At 43.2% G+C, this 13,503-nt stretch overlaps 1 protein-coding gene across 1 annotated transcript in view; it reads right to left on the bottom strand.

Moving 5' to 3' along the window:
- Positions 1-13,503, bottom strand: part of ca16b (carbonic anhydrase XVI b) — a 100,681-nt gene that overhangs the window by 7,243 nt on the left and 79,935 nt on the right. The window contains exons 13-22 of the mRNA XM_020628970.2: positions 12,910-13,048; positions 9,849-9,940; positions 7,519-7,610; positions 6,092-6,188; positions 5,908-5,990; positions 5,425-5,559; positions 5,182-5,316; positions 4,833-5,005; positions 4,541-4,676; positions 825-971 (exon numbers count right to left, since the gene is read on the bottom strand). Coding sequence (XP_020484626.1) covers positions 825-971; positions 4,541-4,676; positions 4,833-5,005; positions 5,182-5,316; positions 5,425-5,559; positions 5,908-5,990; positions 6,092-6,188; positions 7,519-7,610; positions 9,849-9,940; positions 12,910-13,048 — 1,229 coding nt within the window. The remainder of the gene's footprint in view (positions 1-824; positions 972-4,540; positions 4,677-4,832; positions 5,006-5,181; positions 5,317-5,424; positions 5,560-5,907; positions 5,991-6,091; positions 6,189-7,518; positions 7,611-9,848; positions 9,941-12,909; positions 13,049-13,503) is intronic.

Here is a 13,503-nt window from a genome sequence, read left to right as displayed (position 1 = left end):
AGAGAGAGAGGGAGAGAAAACACAAACGTGAAGATCAGGAAGGAAATCAGTTTTTCGTTATAGGTAGGGATGGTATTGTTAGGAGTTTAAAGATAGAATGTACATTTGAATGCCCCTACACTATCATATACACTGATATTTATTATTTATTGAGTTTTCTGACACCAATTGTAGCATTTCATAACAGTACAGGACAAATAAAAAAAACATGATGAGGCAAAAGCAGGACTACTAAAAAGAGGTCTGGGGGTCTGTGGGATAAAACAGAAATCCATCCATCCCCTGTCTATACCACTTTTCCCGTTTGAGGTCACGGGGCTGGAGCCGATCCCAGCTGTCATTGGAGGAGAGGCGGGGTACACCCTGTCAGTCAATCACAGGACTGACAGAGACAACCAGCCACAGTCACATTCACAACTACAGACAATTTTTTTTAGAGTCACCAATTAACCTGACAAGCATGTCTTTGGACTGTGGGAGGAAGCCAGATGAAAAATAAGATATAAAGATATTTAACACATGAGTCTAACAGTCTTGGTAATGAGCGTGTAAAGTTCAGGTGGAAGTGACACTATGTGCATGTAGTTATTTCCTCTCTGCTGATGTTGGATTGTGATGAAACACTCATCAAGCTTTGTGTGAGACAGCATCAGTGACAGACTTTACTTTATTACAGCTGACATCAGAGGCTTTTACATCTCTTCTCGTGGGGATCTGTAGAGCCAGAGTGCATGTCTCTCTGCCTGGACTTCAGCCAGCGGTGCGTCTGCAGATGACACATCGTCTCTAACCACACCAGTCAGATTCCCAGAAGGTTTACTCACCCTGAACTGCTTCTCCAGCTGCGTGCGTCCGGCAGAGTTTGGTGTGAGGATGCTGTTGACATAACTGTGTAGCTGCCAGGCGGGCACCTCTGTCTCTCTGCTCAGGATGTCCTCCATCAGAGCATCATGGATGAAAACATACTGCTCCTGTACAGAAAATGTTCAGAATGTGTAGTTATGAAAGCAATAATCATAGGAATAAATACAGCACAAAACAAAAATAGGACCCTGAGACTTTCAAATAATCTTTAAACGGTTTTCTTTTCTGAGACTTCCTTTTTATAAACAGTCAATCACAGCCAGTTAGCTGTTTGGCTGACAGACCAAGACTGTGATGACAGGTGGCATCGTGAAATAAGATTGCCCATTGGAATCACTGTGCTGTGAAATAAAAATAGACTTTAAAAAAAAAAAAAAATTCAGTCATCAGTGGATGGAGAAGAACTGAGATATTTTATCCATGTAAATGTAGCAGCACCACAGTGTAGAAAAACTCGGTCACAAGGAGAAGTCATTGAAATGTGTCTCAAGTAAAACAAAATACTCATCAGCAGCAGCAACATATAAAGTGCCAAAGGTAAGCGCTACTTTTATATTAAGTAACAGTAAGACTAGCTGTTACTGCCAGTCTGCCACTCAGCATTATATATTTATGTCCAGCAACATTTTAAGTTTAAATACATATAAAATACATTATGTTATTGTAAGAAGAACCTCCTTAGTGTCTCATTATAATGTTTTTGGATGGATCAGTATTATCCATCTGCCCCGGGGTCTCCTCCCAGTTGGCTGTGCCTGGAAAACCTCTAAAGGGAGGCGTCCAGGAGGCATCCTTAACAGATGCCCAAACCACCTCAACTGGCTCCTTTCGAAGAGGAGGAGCAGCGGCTCTACTCCAAGCTCCCCACCCTATCTCTAAGGCTGAGCCCAGCCACCCTCCGGAGGAAGCTCATTTAGGCCGCTTGTATCCGCGATCTTATTCATTCGGTCACTACCCATAGCTCATGACCATAGGTGAGGGTTGGAACGTAGATCGACGGGTAAATAGAGAGCTTTGCCTTCAGGCTCAGCTCCCTCTTCGCCACAATGGTCCAGCACAACACCTGCATTACTGCTGACGCCGCGCCAATCCGTCTGTCGATCTCACGCTCCATCCTACCCTCATTCTTGAACTCCTTCACTTGGGGCAAGGACTCACTCCCCACCCGGAGAGAGCAATCCACGTTTTTCCGGCAGAGAACCATGGCCTCGAACTTGGAGGTGCTAACCCTCATCCCAGCCGCTTCGCACTCGGCTGCAAACCGCCCCAATGCCTGCTGGAGGTCCCAACTTGAGGAAGCCAACAAAACCACGTCATCTGCATAAAGCAGAGATGAGATTTTGAGGTCCCAAAAACTGGAAACCCTCCTCCCCCCAGCTGCTCCTTGAGATCCTGTCCATGAAGATCACAAACAGGACCGTTGACAAGGGGCAACCCTGGAGGAGGCCAACACGCACTAAGAACGTGTCAGACTTTGTGCTGAGGATGCGGACACAGCTCCCGCTTCGGTCATACAGGGACCGGATGGCTCGTACCAACGGCCCTAGGGCCACATATTCCCGCAGTACCCCCAACATGATCCCCCGAGGGACACGGTCAAAAGCCTTCTGCAAATCCACAAAACACATGAAGACTGGATGAGCAAATTCCAATGCTCCCTCAAGAAGCCCTGCGAGGGTAAAGAGCTGGTCCACTGTCCCACGGCCAGGACGGAATCCACATTGCTCCTCCTGTATCCGAGGTTCGACAATTGGCCGGAGCCTCCTTTCCAGGACCCTAGATTAAGCTTTCCCCGGAAGGCTGAGAAGTGTGATACCCCGATAATTGGAGCACACCCTCCGGTCCCCCTTTTTGAAAATGGGAACCACCACACCGGTCTGCCACTCCACAGGCACTGTCCCAGATTTCCACGCGACATTGAAAAGGCGCATCAGCCAAGACAGCCCAACAATGTCCAGAGCCTTTAGCATTCCTCTTCAGAGGAAGTGTTGTCTGGGTTCAGGAGTTCCTCAAAGTATTCCTTCCACCGCCCAACAATGTCCCCAGTTTGGGTCAGCAGTTCTCCACCCCTGCTGATAACAGCCTGGGGCAAGCCCTGCCAGAACCTCCTTGAGGCCAACCAAAAGTCCTTCTCCAAAGCCTCCCCGAACTCCTCCCACACCCGGGTTTTTGCTTCCGCAACCACTGAAGCCACAGCCTTCCGAGCCACCCGATACCTGTCAGCTGCTTCCAGAGACCCCTGGGCTAACCAAGCCCGAAAGGCCTCCTTCTTCAGCCTGACGGCTTCCTTCACCACTGGTGTCCACCAGCGGGTTCTAAGGTTACCGCCACGACAGGCACCGACGGTCTTCTGGCTGGCACTCCTAGCCGCAGCTTCTACAATGGAGGCTTTGAACATGGATCACTCGGACTCCATGTCCCCAACCTGCCCCGGGATGAGGGAAAAGTTCTTCCGGAGGTGGGAGTTGAAAACCCCACGGACAGGGGCCTCTGCCAGACGTTCCCAGTTCACCAACCCTACACGTTGGGGTTTGCCAGGTCTGTCCGGCAGCCTTCCCCACCATCTGATCCAACTCACCACCAGGTGGTGATCAGTTGACAGCTCTGCTCTTCTCTTTACCCGAGTATCCAGAACATATGGCCACAGATCTGACGAAACAACTACAAAGTCAATCATCGATCTTTGGCCTAGGGTGCTCTGGTACCAGGTACACTTATGAACATCCCTATGCTTGAACATGGTGTTTGTTATGGCCAATCCATCACTAGCACAGAAGTCCAACAACAAAACACCACTCGGGTTCAGATCGGGAAGTCCGTTCCTCCCAATCACTCCCCTCCAGGTGTCCCTGTCGTCGCCCACGTGAGCGTTGATGTCCCCCAGTCTGCGCTGTCGGGAATCAGAATGCCCAAGCCTCCACCTACACCTGCCACCTGGCTCTGCATGCACCCTTCCCCCATGTCTCTCCCTGCGGGTGGTGGGCCTACAGGGCGGCGGCTCCATGTGGTTGTTTCGGGGCTGAGCCCGACCGGGCCCCATGGAGAGCCCGGCCACCAGATGCTCGCCTTCGAGCTCCCCCCTGGGTCTGGCTCCAAGGGGGTGCCCCGCTCCAATGTCTGTCACTTCATAGAGGTATTTGTTGAACCGCTCTTAGTCTGGCCCCTGGATCAGTATTAGTCAAGTCAAAACACTCCAGATTTGTAGAGACACACATTAATCATGTGACACAGTTTTGTAGATACGTGTGACCCTGTTTCAAGAAGTTGTGAAATCTATGTTGGAAGCCTGTTTGAACCTTAATGGAGGCAAAACCTAAACAGAGCCAGAAAAAAAAACATGAACAGGAAGTTGTCAGATAGGAGTGTTTAAATGAACATGATGTTCAAAGAATTAGAAATAACCTCCATCCTCCCTAAGAAACGGTTTCAAACACATATCTGAGGCTTGTGGTCAGCCAGTATAGACTAAAACTAGTGTTTAACATCTGTACACATCTGTATCGTATTGCATGTGTATATCATGGCGAGAGTATAAACTGTGTGTGACCTTTACCTGAGCTTAGAGTGCACTGATTTATTTCCTATCCGCAGCTCGATCTTTGATTAAATGTGACCTTTTTTAAATGTGAGAAAAAAACAGTGTCACAGCGTAAAGAGAAGATTTAAAGTGTCTCACCTCGGTCTGAACTAGGTAGTTGCGTTGTGTGCGGATATGTTTGAGAAAATCCAGGACGCTGACTGTGCTTTTGTCCTTGATCTGTTGCAGCATGCTGTCAATGACGATGTAAGTTCCTGTGCGCCCGACCCCGGCGCTGAGGAGCAGAGCAAAAAAAAAAAAAAAAAGCAATATGAGCTGAACTGCATGCCCATAGAGGGAGCTGTGAAGCCCAATCAGCATATATATGAGAATCTAGCACCCATTGGTTAAATCATCATTTAGCCTCGGAGCTCGGCAATAAGATGTGTACCTGCAGTGCACCAGGACAGGGCCCATGTCTGCAGTGCGAGCTGCTGACGAGCGGTTGATGAAGGTGAGGACAGGGAGGGTGTACTCTGGTACCCCCATGTCAGGCCACTGAGTGTAGTGATACTGCACCACGATGCGCTCGTTTAGCTTCCATTTGGGGTTTCCCTTCTGACCCTTAAAAACATGAGAGCAGAGGTATGACTCTGGTGAGAACACAATGCAGATGAAATGACTTAAATGTTATTGCAGCAGCCCAATTTAGCTTCGAAACGAGTTTGTTGAGAAGGATTAAGGTTATAATATAGAGGAACAAAAGTTAATCACAACACATGACTTTTACTCTCATTTACCTTTTTTACTTTAGTGTTCCTTATATGGAAACGCCGATGTGTGTAGCAGGCGTGCACTTTGGTGCTTTTCAGCGTCACCACAATGTTCCCATACTGCTCGCTGTTCTCCATCGGCCAGTACTGATCACATTTTCTCTGCAGAAGGCAACAGACACAGTGACCGACACAACACTTGTGAAATACAACTTTCTATGTGATGGGTTTGTTTTCATATGTTTCTATCCGCGATTAAAGTGAACCTACTCTGCCTTTCTCCACCAGGTTGGTGATCATGATGATGATTCCAGTGTTCTGTTCCCACACCATCCTCCAGAAGTCCTCGAAGGTGGACTTGAGTGGACCCTGAGCAGCTATATACGCTCGGGGACGGTTGTAGCCCTGAAAGATGTGGGAGGGAGAAAAATATTTCTATCATTAAGATGCAATCAATATTGTGAGAAATTACCCACAATCCCCTTGCTTCAGTCCGATAGCTAAGAAACTATAGATATTTATATGCAAGTTATTATGGTTAAAAAAATAAAAAGCCAATATAATTGCTGTGAGTGTTAGATTTATTATTGTGATACTTAGATTTATTTTATATGCATTTAAATCTTCTTTTGTTAAATTCAGGACCATGAAGCTTCATTTCACAACATTTCACAGACAAAAAAACAAACCAGGACTGGCATAAAAACAATCAAATGCATAGAAAACACATCTAGTTTTTGATAAAAAACTCACATCCACATAGTTGGCATTCATGTAATCCGAGTGTTTGGCATCTTTCCCCGCCAGAGCTCGTAGTTTCACCCTGCTGTGGTCATCTAAAGAACACGTTGACACATTTTTTAGAGAATTATTAGTAAGGAACATCATTGGATGCCGCAGCAGGAGACATCATAATCAGATTATAGAGCTGACTCACATGCCACAATGTTGATGTATCTGTTTTTGTGCTTGTTGTCAGGATGGTTGGAATGCTCTGCTGTGATTTTCAGATCTGCTGTTGAGCGTTGGACCTCCTGCAGAGATACAGAATCAAAAGGTTTTATTCAACAAGAAAAAGACAATATTATGGGATTCCTCTCCCTGAGGAAGATATATTCACTTCAATTGTACAAGCGTTTTTTATCGAATGTTTTTATTTCTTAACAAGTTAAACTCCTTAGATCGTATTTCTGATATTATCCGTCTTTGAATGGAACTTAAATCCAAAGCAGAACCGTCTGCGCAAAAGTGTACACTAAAAACACAACAATGACTTCACACACAGCTTTAACGTGGTGCTTTTGAAAAGGACACGCAGGAGCTTCACATCAAATGACCCCAATTAGAAGGAATCCTGTAGGGATGAAGCTTTGCCTCGTTTCTTAACCTCGTTACACACAGAACGTGTTCCTGTCCACTCAACCAGCAGACAGACCTTTCTCTAATTAACCTTCTCGTCTCTCTTGATCTCTTTCTCTCCGTCTTCTCTCACCCATCTGTTCAAAAACGAGCAACCCTGCACAAACAAATGCATAAAACACTATCTATCCACTGCTCAGACCAGGAGATGAGAGAGGGAAGTGAACTGTGCTGAATAGTAATCGCTACTTAACCCCTGAGAAAAAGAAAAAGGCTAATGTCCTTTTCTATACTGAGCAATCTTAGGGTGCTGTTACATCCAGAGTGTTTGGTTCATGTCATACATACAGCACTCTTGTGCAGTTTGAGTTTGGTTCACTTTTGTTCAAAGCAAAATGTGAAATGTGTTAGTGGGGCTAAAAAAGGAGAATAAGCTTTAAAAGAAGGAACTTGGTGTGCCTCCAAACCCACTGTGGTGAGATTTTCTTTTGTGTGGCATGATAGCAAAACAAAACAACCGCTGGATGTTATGACAGAACTTAGTAAAGTCGGAACTGACAAAGGCTTTCTCTTTGTGTTTTAGATGTTCCCTATAAGAAAAGTAGGTAAATTGGATGACATGTAGTATCTACAGTAAGAAATCCTCCCCCGTATTAATGCATCGTTTCTGTCTCTTTAATGAGCATTCATGAAAATACTAATCATCCTTTTGTACAAGAGCGAAGATTGCAGCGAAGAAGCAAGTGGATGCAGAACAGTTTGGTTGCAGAAGGTCAGAATGAATTCATTTTAACTCCTCGTTGGTTCATTTTGTAAAATGTCAATGTGAGCAGAATGCAAAAGAAAAACAAAAAACTTACAAAGCTACAAATTTGTATATTTTTTTCTCTCTCCTTTGTATGAACCAGCTGAACCCATCTCCAGAGTAAAAGCAGCATTTGTAAGAGAGCAAAGGTCAGCGGTGCTTCAAAGTGAATCATCATTGAAGTGGTGATGAAAGTGTACCTCAAACTCTTCAGAAAAACCCTGCAGGTTGTTCTTGTAAAGCTCCATGATGTGTTTTACAAAGTGCTTCACGGGGATGGCCTCCATGTCATCTGCAGGAGGAAGAAACACAATGGTTAGGAAAGTGTGCGTTTATCGCTGTACGTTTCAGAGTGTGTAATTACAGCTTGTTTTGAGTGTGTTAGTAAGACGCACTCTTTGAAACCAATGTTTTTCTGTTGTTGTAATAATGCAACCAGAGAACAACTATAGGGCTTTAGCTAACTATGTCATTGTTGATTGATGTATCATTTTATAGATCCTCAATCACTGTAGATGTTTGGTTAACAACATGAAAGACAAATGGTGAATTATGTTCTACACGTGACTGCACATGTAGAAGTGAACACAAATCAAAAATGCTTCCTGAAACTGTTCTTCCACACACAATTCACACTACAGTATGTGGAGGATTAAAATGCCTGTATTTTACGTTGGAATTCTGTAAATAAATAAAAAAAGCCACTTTAGACATCTGGCTTTGTTTTTTGTCCACAACTTGAAGTCAAAGAACCCAAAAAAAATACAAATTTACAGAGATCCAATCAGATTTAAAAGATTCATCCATTATTGAAATATCAGTGATAAATTGCAAACAAAGAAAAGCAACAAAAAGAGAAAATAAGGAAGGATTGCCATTTTTTTTTCTCCAGTTTTTCCGGTCTTTTCACTTTCTCAAATGTCTAGATTTGGTATTTGGAACATTTCTAGGAGGGAGCATCTGTCTCCTCTGAGCCAAATCATCCCCCAATCACACACGCAAGGGTTTTTTGAAAAATGGTCAGCATCACTCGGAGACAATAGAGTGAGGGACCCAGCTGTCACTGCTGCTGATACTGGCCAATGTCTTTACTCAGGCAGCATGGCAGCTGGGGCCTCAGGGGCTCTTATAACCTGCCTCACTGGTTACAAGCTTAAAGGTGAATTCTGCCCGGTTAATCAGTTCACCTATCAGCATCTATCATTCTTCTGTTTAAATATCAAGAGATCTCTGTTAGTCTGATCAGTTTATCAGGATGGTGTCTGGGTGAATCGTGGCTTCAACATTATCACAAAGTTTATTAGCATTTTTTTTTATTCATGTAAGGATTTTAAACTGTGTAGAGGTATGTTCACATGTAAGCTTGTCAAAAAAACGGTCAAAAAAATTAACAGTTAAAAATGAACATAAGTAAGACAAAACCAGATCCTACAGAGTCACTCTTGTATCAAGAACCAAGAACATAAGCAGCTATTCAGAAAATAAAACTGAGCAGGAAGCAAAAATGGAGAGTTTCTAAGACGGTTGAATAAAAGAAAGGAAAGAGGAAAAGAAAGAACGTTGTTTAAAATCAATTAAACGACGAGGAAGAAGAAATAAAAGGGATGAAAGGTTAAAAAAAAAAATAATAATAAAAAAAAAAAAAGACAAGCAATAAAAGCTTGATGAATGTAGAGTCAATAGCAGCCTCAAGCTCTGCTCTTTAACTATATCACAGCATTGAGATACCCCCAAGCTTTAAGCCACTGTGAAAGTAAAGTCTGATATCGACTTGCTGCCACAGTGCTGCAGCCTGGAACATTAAAAGGCTGCAAGAAGGCGGTCGGAGGTGCTCCCACAGTCTGTTCACATGTTAATGAACAGAAACTGTGCTAATGAAGACACTTAGGTAATAGAGAAGAATGTTTGAAGCTGTTAAGTGTGGCCCCAGTATCAGGAGACATTTATCACTTCAAGTCGGTTCAGATTCCTTCGGTCATTGGTGAGAGTTTTACTCTAGGTTCAGTATTTAAAAACACAATGTTAGTTTGTCCGTTAAATTATTTATATTTTTCCTCATTGTGCTCCCACCATCCTGTGAAATAACACACCAATAAATCCTACCGTTCATCAATTATCTCGAGTAAGTTCTGCTGTTTAATCCTTCATTCTATTTCACCATTGATCCATGACTTTAAGCTTACTGCCATGAAGAAGACTTAGTTCAAAATGAACAGTTTACACATTACTTCGAGCGAGCTTCACTAACATTTCCCCCCATTACTTTAAGCATTAGCTGAAGCACTTTAAACTTCTTTACTTGCTTTTGGATTCCCATTCAAACTCTTAAACAGTGTGTGCTGGTGTTATACCTGACTTATTAAACTAGACTAATAGGGAGGGTCTCTGGGGAACAAACACACGTAGAAGTACTGTAAAAAATAAATAAATACCTGTTTTGTTTGGAGTCTTTGCAGCAACTGGGTTGATATAAAAGTGTGGCAGCTTAAACATGTGAGTATTCTGGTATAGCAGAAGGAATCAGGCTCACCTGGTATCGGGATGACCGGTATATTCTCATTGGCAACCACTCGTGGAGAGCTGCTCTCCTCCACATAGAAGTGAGCTGTCTGGAAAAATCTCCTGCAGGGACACACAGAGGAGTGCGGTGTGATGCCACAGGGAAGACTATGAGGGAGTCGTTATCCTATTGTTCACAGATCCAGTCTGTCAACATCAGCATGTCAAAAAAAAAAAGCTGAATAGAATGACACAAGGATGGCAAGAAAAGTGCTAATGAAAACCCCAGAGTGGAGGGGACACAGCCGATGGAGCACAGATAGAGAGTCTGCTAGGCTCCTGGAAACACAAACTGAGCAGACTACTGGGAGCAGGTAAACAACACAGTGCGACACACGGCTCAGAGCCAAATTTAGCTCTTTTATTCAAACTGAACGCCACTAATCCAAACAGATTCTCTCAACAGGGCGACAAACACTACTTTCAAGAGGTCCCTTCACTACTTGAGGACAAAATCAAGTTTAAAGTAGATTGTCTGAAGAATCAGTGAGTGACTGCTTCCAGCTGCTGCTCAGTGCACATGTCCTCAGGTAAACTTTTTATCACTAACTTATTTGCAATGTGATGGAAAGAAACTTTTAACATTCATAATTGCACCTATCCACCGGCATTTCCTGTTGTCTGACGAGCCCCCTGTTTGAGAACCCCTTTTAAAATTTTACACAGGTCAAGCCTATACTGATAAGCTCAAGCATCCCTAAACTTACAGCAAGAGAATGTTTTTTTTTCTTTTCAGCTTTCTAAAAATATAAACAGCACAATTATTCCAGTCAGGAAATCTTTCCTTGCAATAAGTACAAACAAAAATCAGCAATCCTTGCATGCAAAGTATTTTGATATTAAGTAGAACATGAAAATAAGTTTTTCTTTTTCTAAAATCTCCTTCAAAACAGACACTTTCTGCAACCAAGGCATATTTAAGGTCCTGAACACCTTTGCACATGCTCTCAGCCTCCGACCCCTCCTCACACATACACAGACACACACACACACAATCTATACTAATGAATGCATACAAAAGACCCACATTCCTTCCATGTGCTAGCAATATCCAGGATTCATCCTACCTGTACTTTATGCAGAGGAGGGAGCAGATGCTTGTCATTCTTTAAGAGAGATGGAACAAAAACATAAATAGGCTGCACTGCATATAAAAGATAAGGAAAGATAGAAGAGAGGAAGGGAGGGAGGGAGAGAGAGAGAGAGTGAGAGAAAGAAAGAAAAAAAGGGGGGAGGTTGAAAACAAAACAGGGAGGAGAGTGTACGTCACAGCCTCCCAATCTAATGACTCCCTCAGGGTGCAGATGTGATGTTGCTAACTAAACAGCACCGTCGTCACCTCCTCCATGATTCTCTCCTCAGGGTCCCAAATGAATAGTTTGCTTTGGGAACAGAAACGGGGAGGAAATAAAAATTGTAAATGGATGTTATTTGCGGAAAAAAACATCGGAGAGATGATCCCATTTAACACCGAAATTAGCATCACTGAGACTAAACTAAATACTTTTTCCTCAACCCAACATCTGTGAGTTTGTCTTCAAACACCTCAGGGGCTTCCAGATGTGTTCTGTAATGCCACCAATTAATTACATCGTAGACAGACTCATAACCTCACATTAACTGAAAAAAACTAACAAGCGACATATAAGACAGGGGTAATAAAAACTTCAAAAGAAGGTCCACTCAACGCATATTTTTTAAACAAACACGTCTGGATAAAAAAGATTGTGACGTTAAGTTGTTAATGACCAAAACATCTGTAAGAAGAGAAACTTGCTGGTTGTATTAACAGAGCTGTCGACAGCAGAGGCTATGCAGAGCATGAAGACTGAAGAGAGTGTGAATGGCTTGATTTCATCTTTCATCACGGTCTTTCCCCCAGGGGGAAGCCGGCATTGTCTGTGAACTGTCAAGAGATGTCACAACAACAGCTGTGAGGGGCCGTCTCTAAATCTCAGAAATGCCCCTGCTTCTACTAAAATACCACAACTCTTTAAAACACATCCACACATGAAATATGATTCTGTTATCCTGTTTTCAAGTATGTTGTGGAGCAGCAATACAGAGGTGATAATCGGTTATTATTCATAAAGCCATCTTATATTGAAGGACAGCAAAGACAGGCAAAGAAGTCTGTAAAAAAAATAAAAATAAATAAAGCTTGCCAAATAAAACCATAGACGGTAAATATGTGAGGGACCAGCAGTAAATATGCGAGGGACCAGCTGAGGAAAGGGTCTATCATGCTGCTTTGTGACTCATTAACCATCCCCCCCCCTGTGTAATTATTGGGGATCCAATAGGGCGGTGAGAAAGCAGCCGGCCAAATGAATACACACCTGAGACCCCCTCCTGGCTCTGCAGGGCCCTCAGCTCTCCTGACCCACACGCAATTGAGTGATGGGGGTCCTGATGTATAACACACAGGCTAGAAATCAGTCTTAAAATCAGGGCCAGTCGACAAGTCTGAATGTGGAACAGAGTGACGGAAAACCCCCACTTGCATGAAGATGTGTCACTTTATGCAAAATGTAAATGTGAAAACGGATGGGGTCAGTGTGGGTGAGGTGCAGCTAGTGATTTATAAGGGAGTGATAGCCTCATGCAATAGCACATGATGTCTTGACATTTAAACTACATGGATGACATTTCTTTAACAAAGGTCTCACAAACCAGCATGTTTTTTTTTAACTATCAGAGAAATGTCTCTCCTCTCACATGCAGTTATTTATACAAGAAGTGGTGTGGCCACAGCAGAGTCACTATGAGTGAAGGACGGCATCTCATCACGTCTAATCAGACAGTCTACAGCTGCTTTCAGACACACAGAGTGCTGGCCTTGCTGATCTGCTGCAGACGAGCCTGCCTGGCAAGCCTGCCTAATAAGTACCTTCTGCTAAAGTGCCAGAACATGAGGTCACTCAAGTTTAAGGCTGTGTTCCTCTGTATTTGTGGAACTGCAATGGTTCTAGAGACCCATTTTTTAGCAATAAAATGTTATGAATGAAGGATGTTAGGTGCACTGAACCCACCTCCAGTAGACCATCACAATCAGCAGCATGATGAGGCAGAGCAGCGTGAGAGCAGACACCACCACCAGGGGGACGATCCACACCATCCGGCCCATCCCCTGTTGAGGGCTGCGGGTCACGTTGGACAAGATGGTCCCGTCTGGAACAGAAAACATAAACATAAAGGCATGACTTTAAAATATTCTACTGACTTGCCTCAACTCATTTTTTGTATTTCTGATCAACTCTAGCAAGTTACTCTGATAATAAGGGCTTTTGTTTCTGGAGGGGAACATTTGTGTCCATGCCAAAGTGTCTTTTTTTGATGCTGCCACCGAAGGTTGCCAATTGCCAAAGTCAGAAATACTTTTTCTACACAGCGACAATCATAGTTATACTATCTAATGTCGGAACTTTCCCACATTTAATCTGTTATATTCATTTCAATGGACTCACAAGTGACAAAATAATGAATCCCCAATTCACACATATCCACAATAACACATTTTTTTCCCCGACTGATTTTACTAAAATATTTTTATACAGAATTTCAGTTTTTTTTTAAACAAGTTTTTTAAAATGAATTTTTATGTTTCTATATTTGCTATTTCCTAA

This window comes from Labrus bergylta, chromosome 5, assembly GCF_963930695.1.
Source record: "Labrus bergylta chromosome 5, fLabBer1.1, whole genome shotgun sequence".
NCBI classification, from domain to species: domain Eukaryota; kingdom Metazoa; phylum Chordata; class Actinopteri; order Labriformes; family Labridae; genus Labrus; species Labrus bergylta.
The sequence above is the reverse complement of the archived record's forward strand: the minus strand, read 5'-3'. Positions and strand labels throughout refer to the sequence as shown.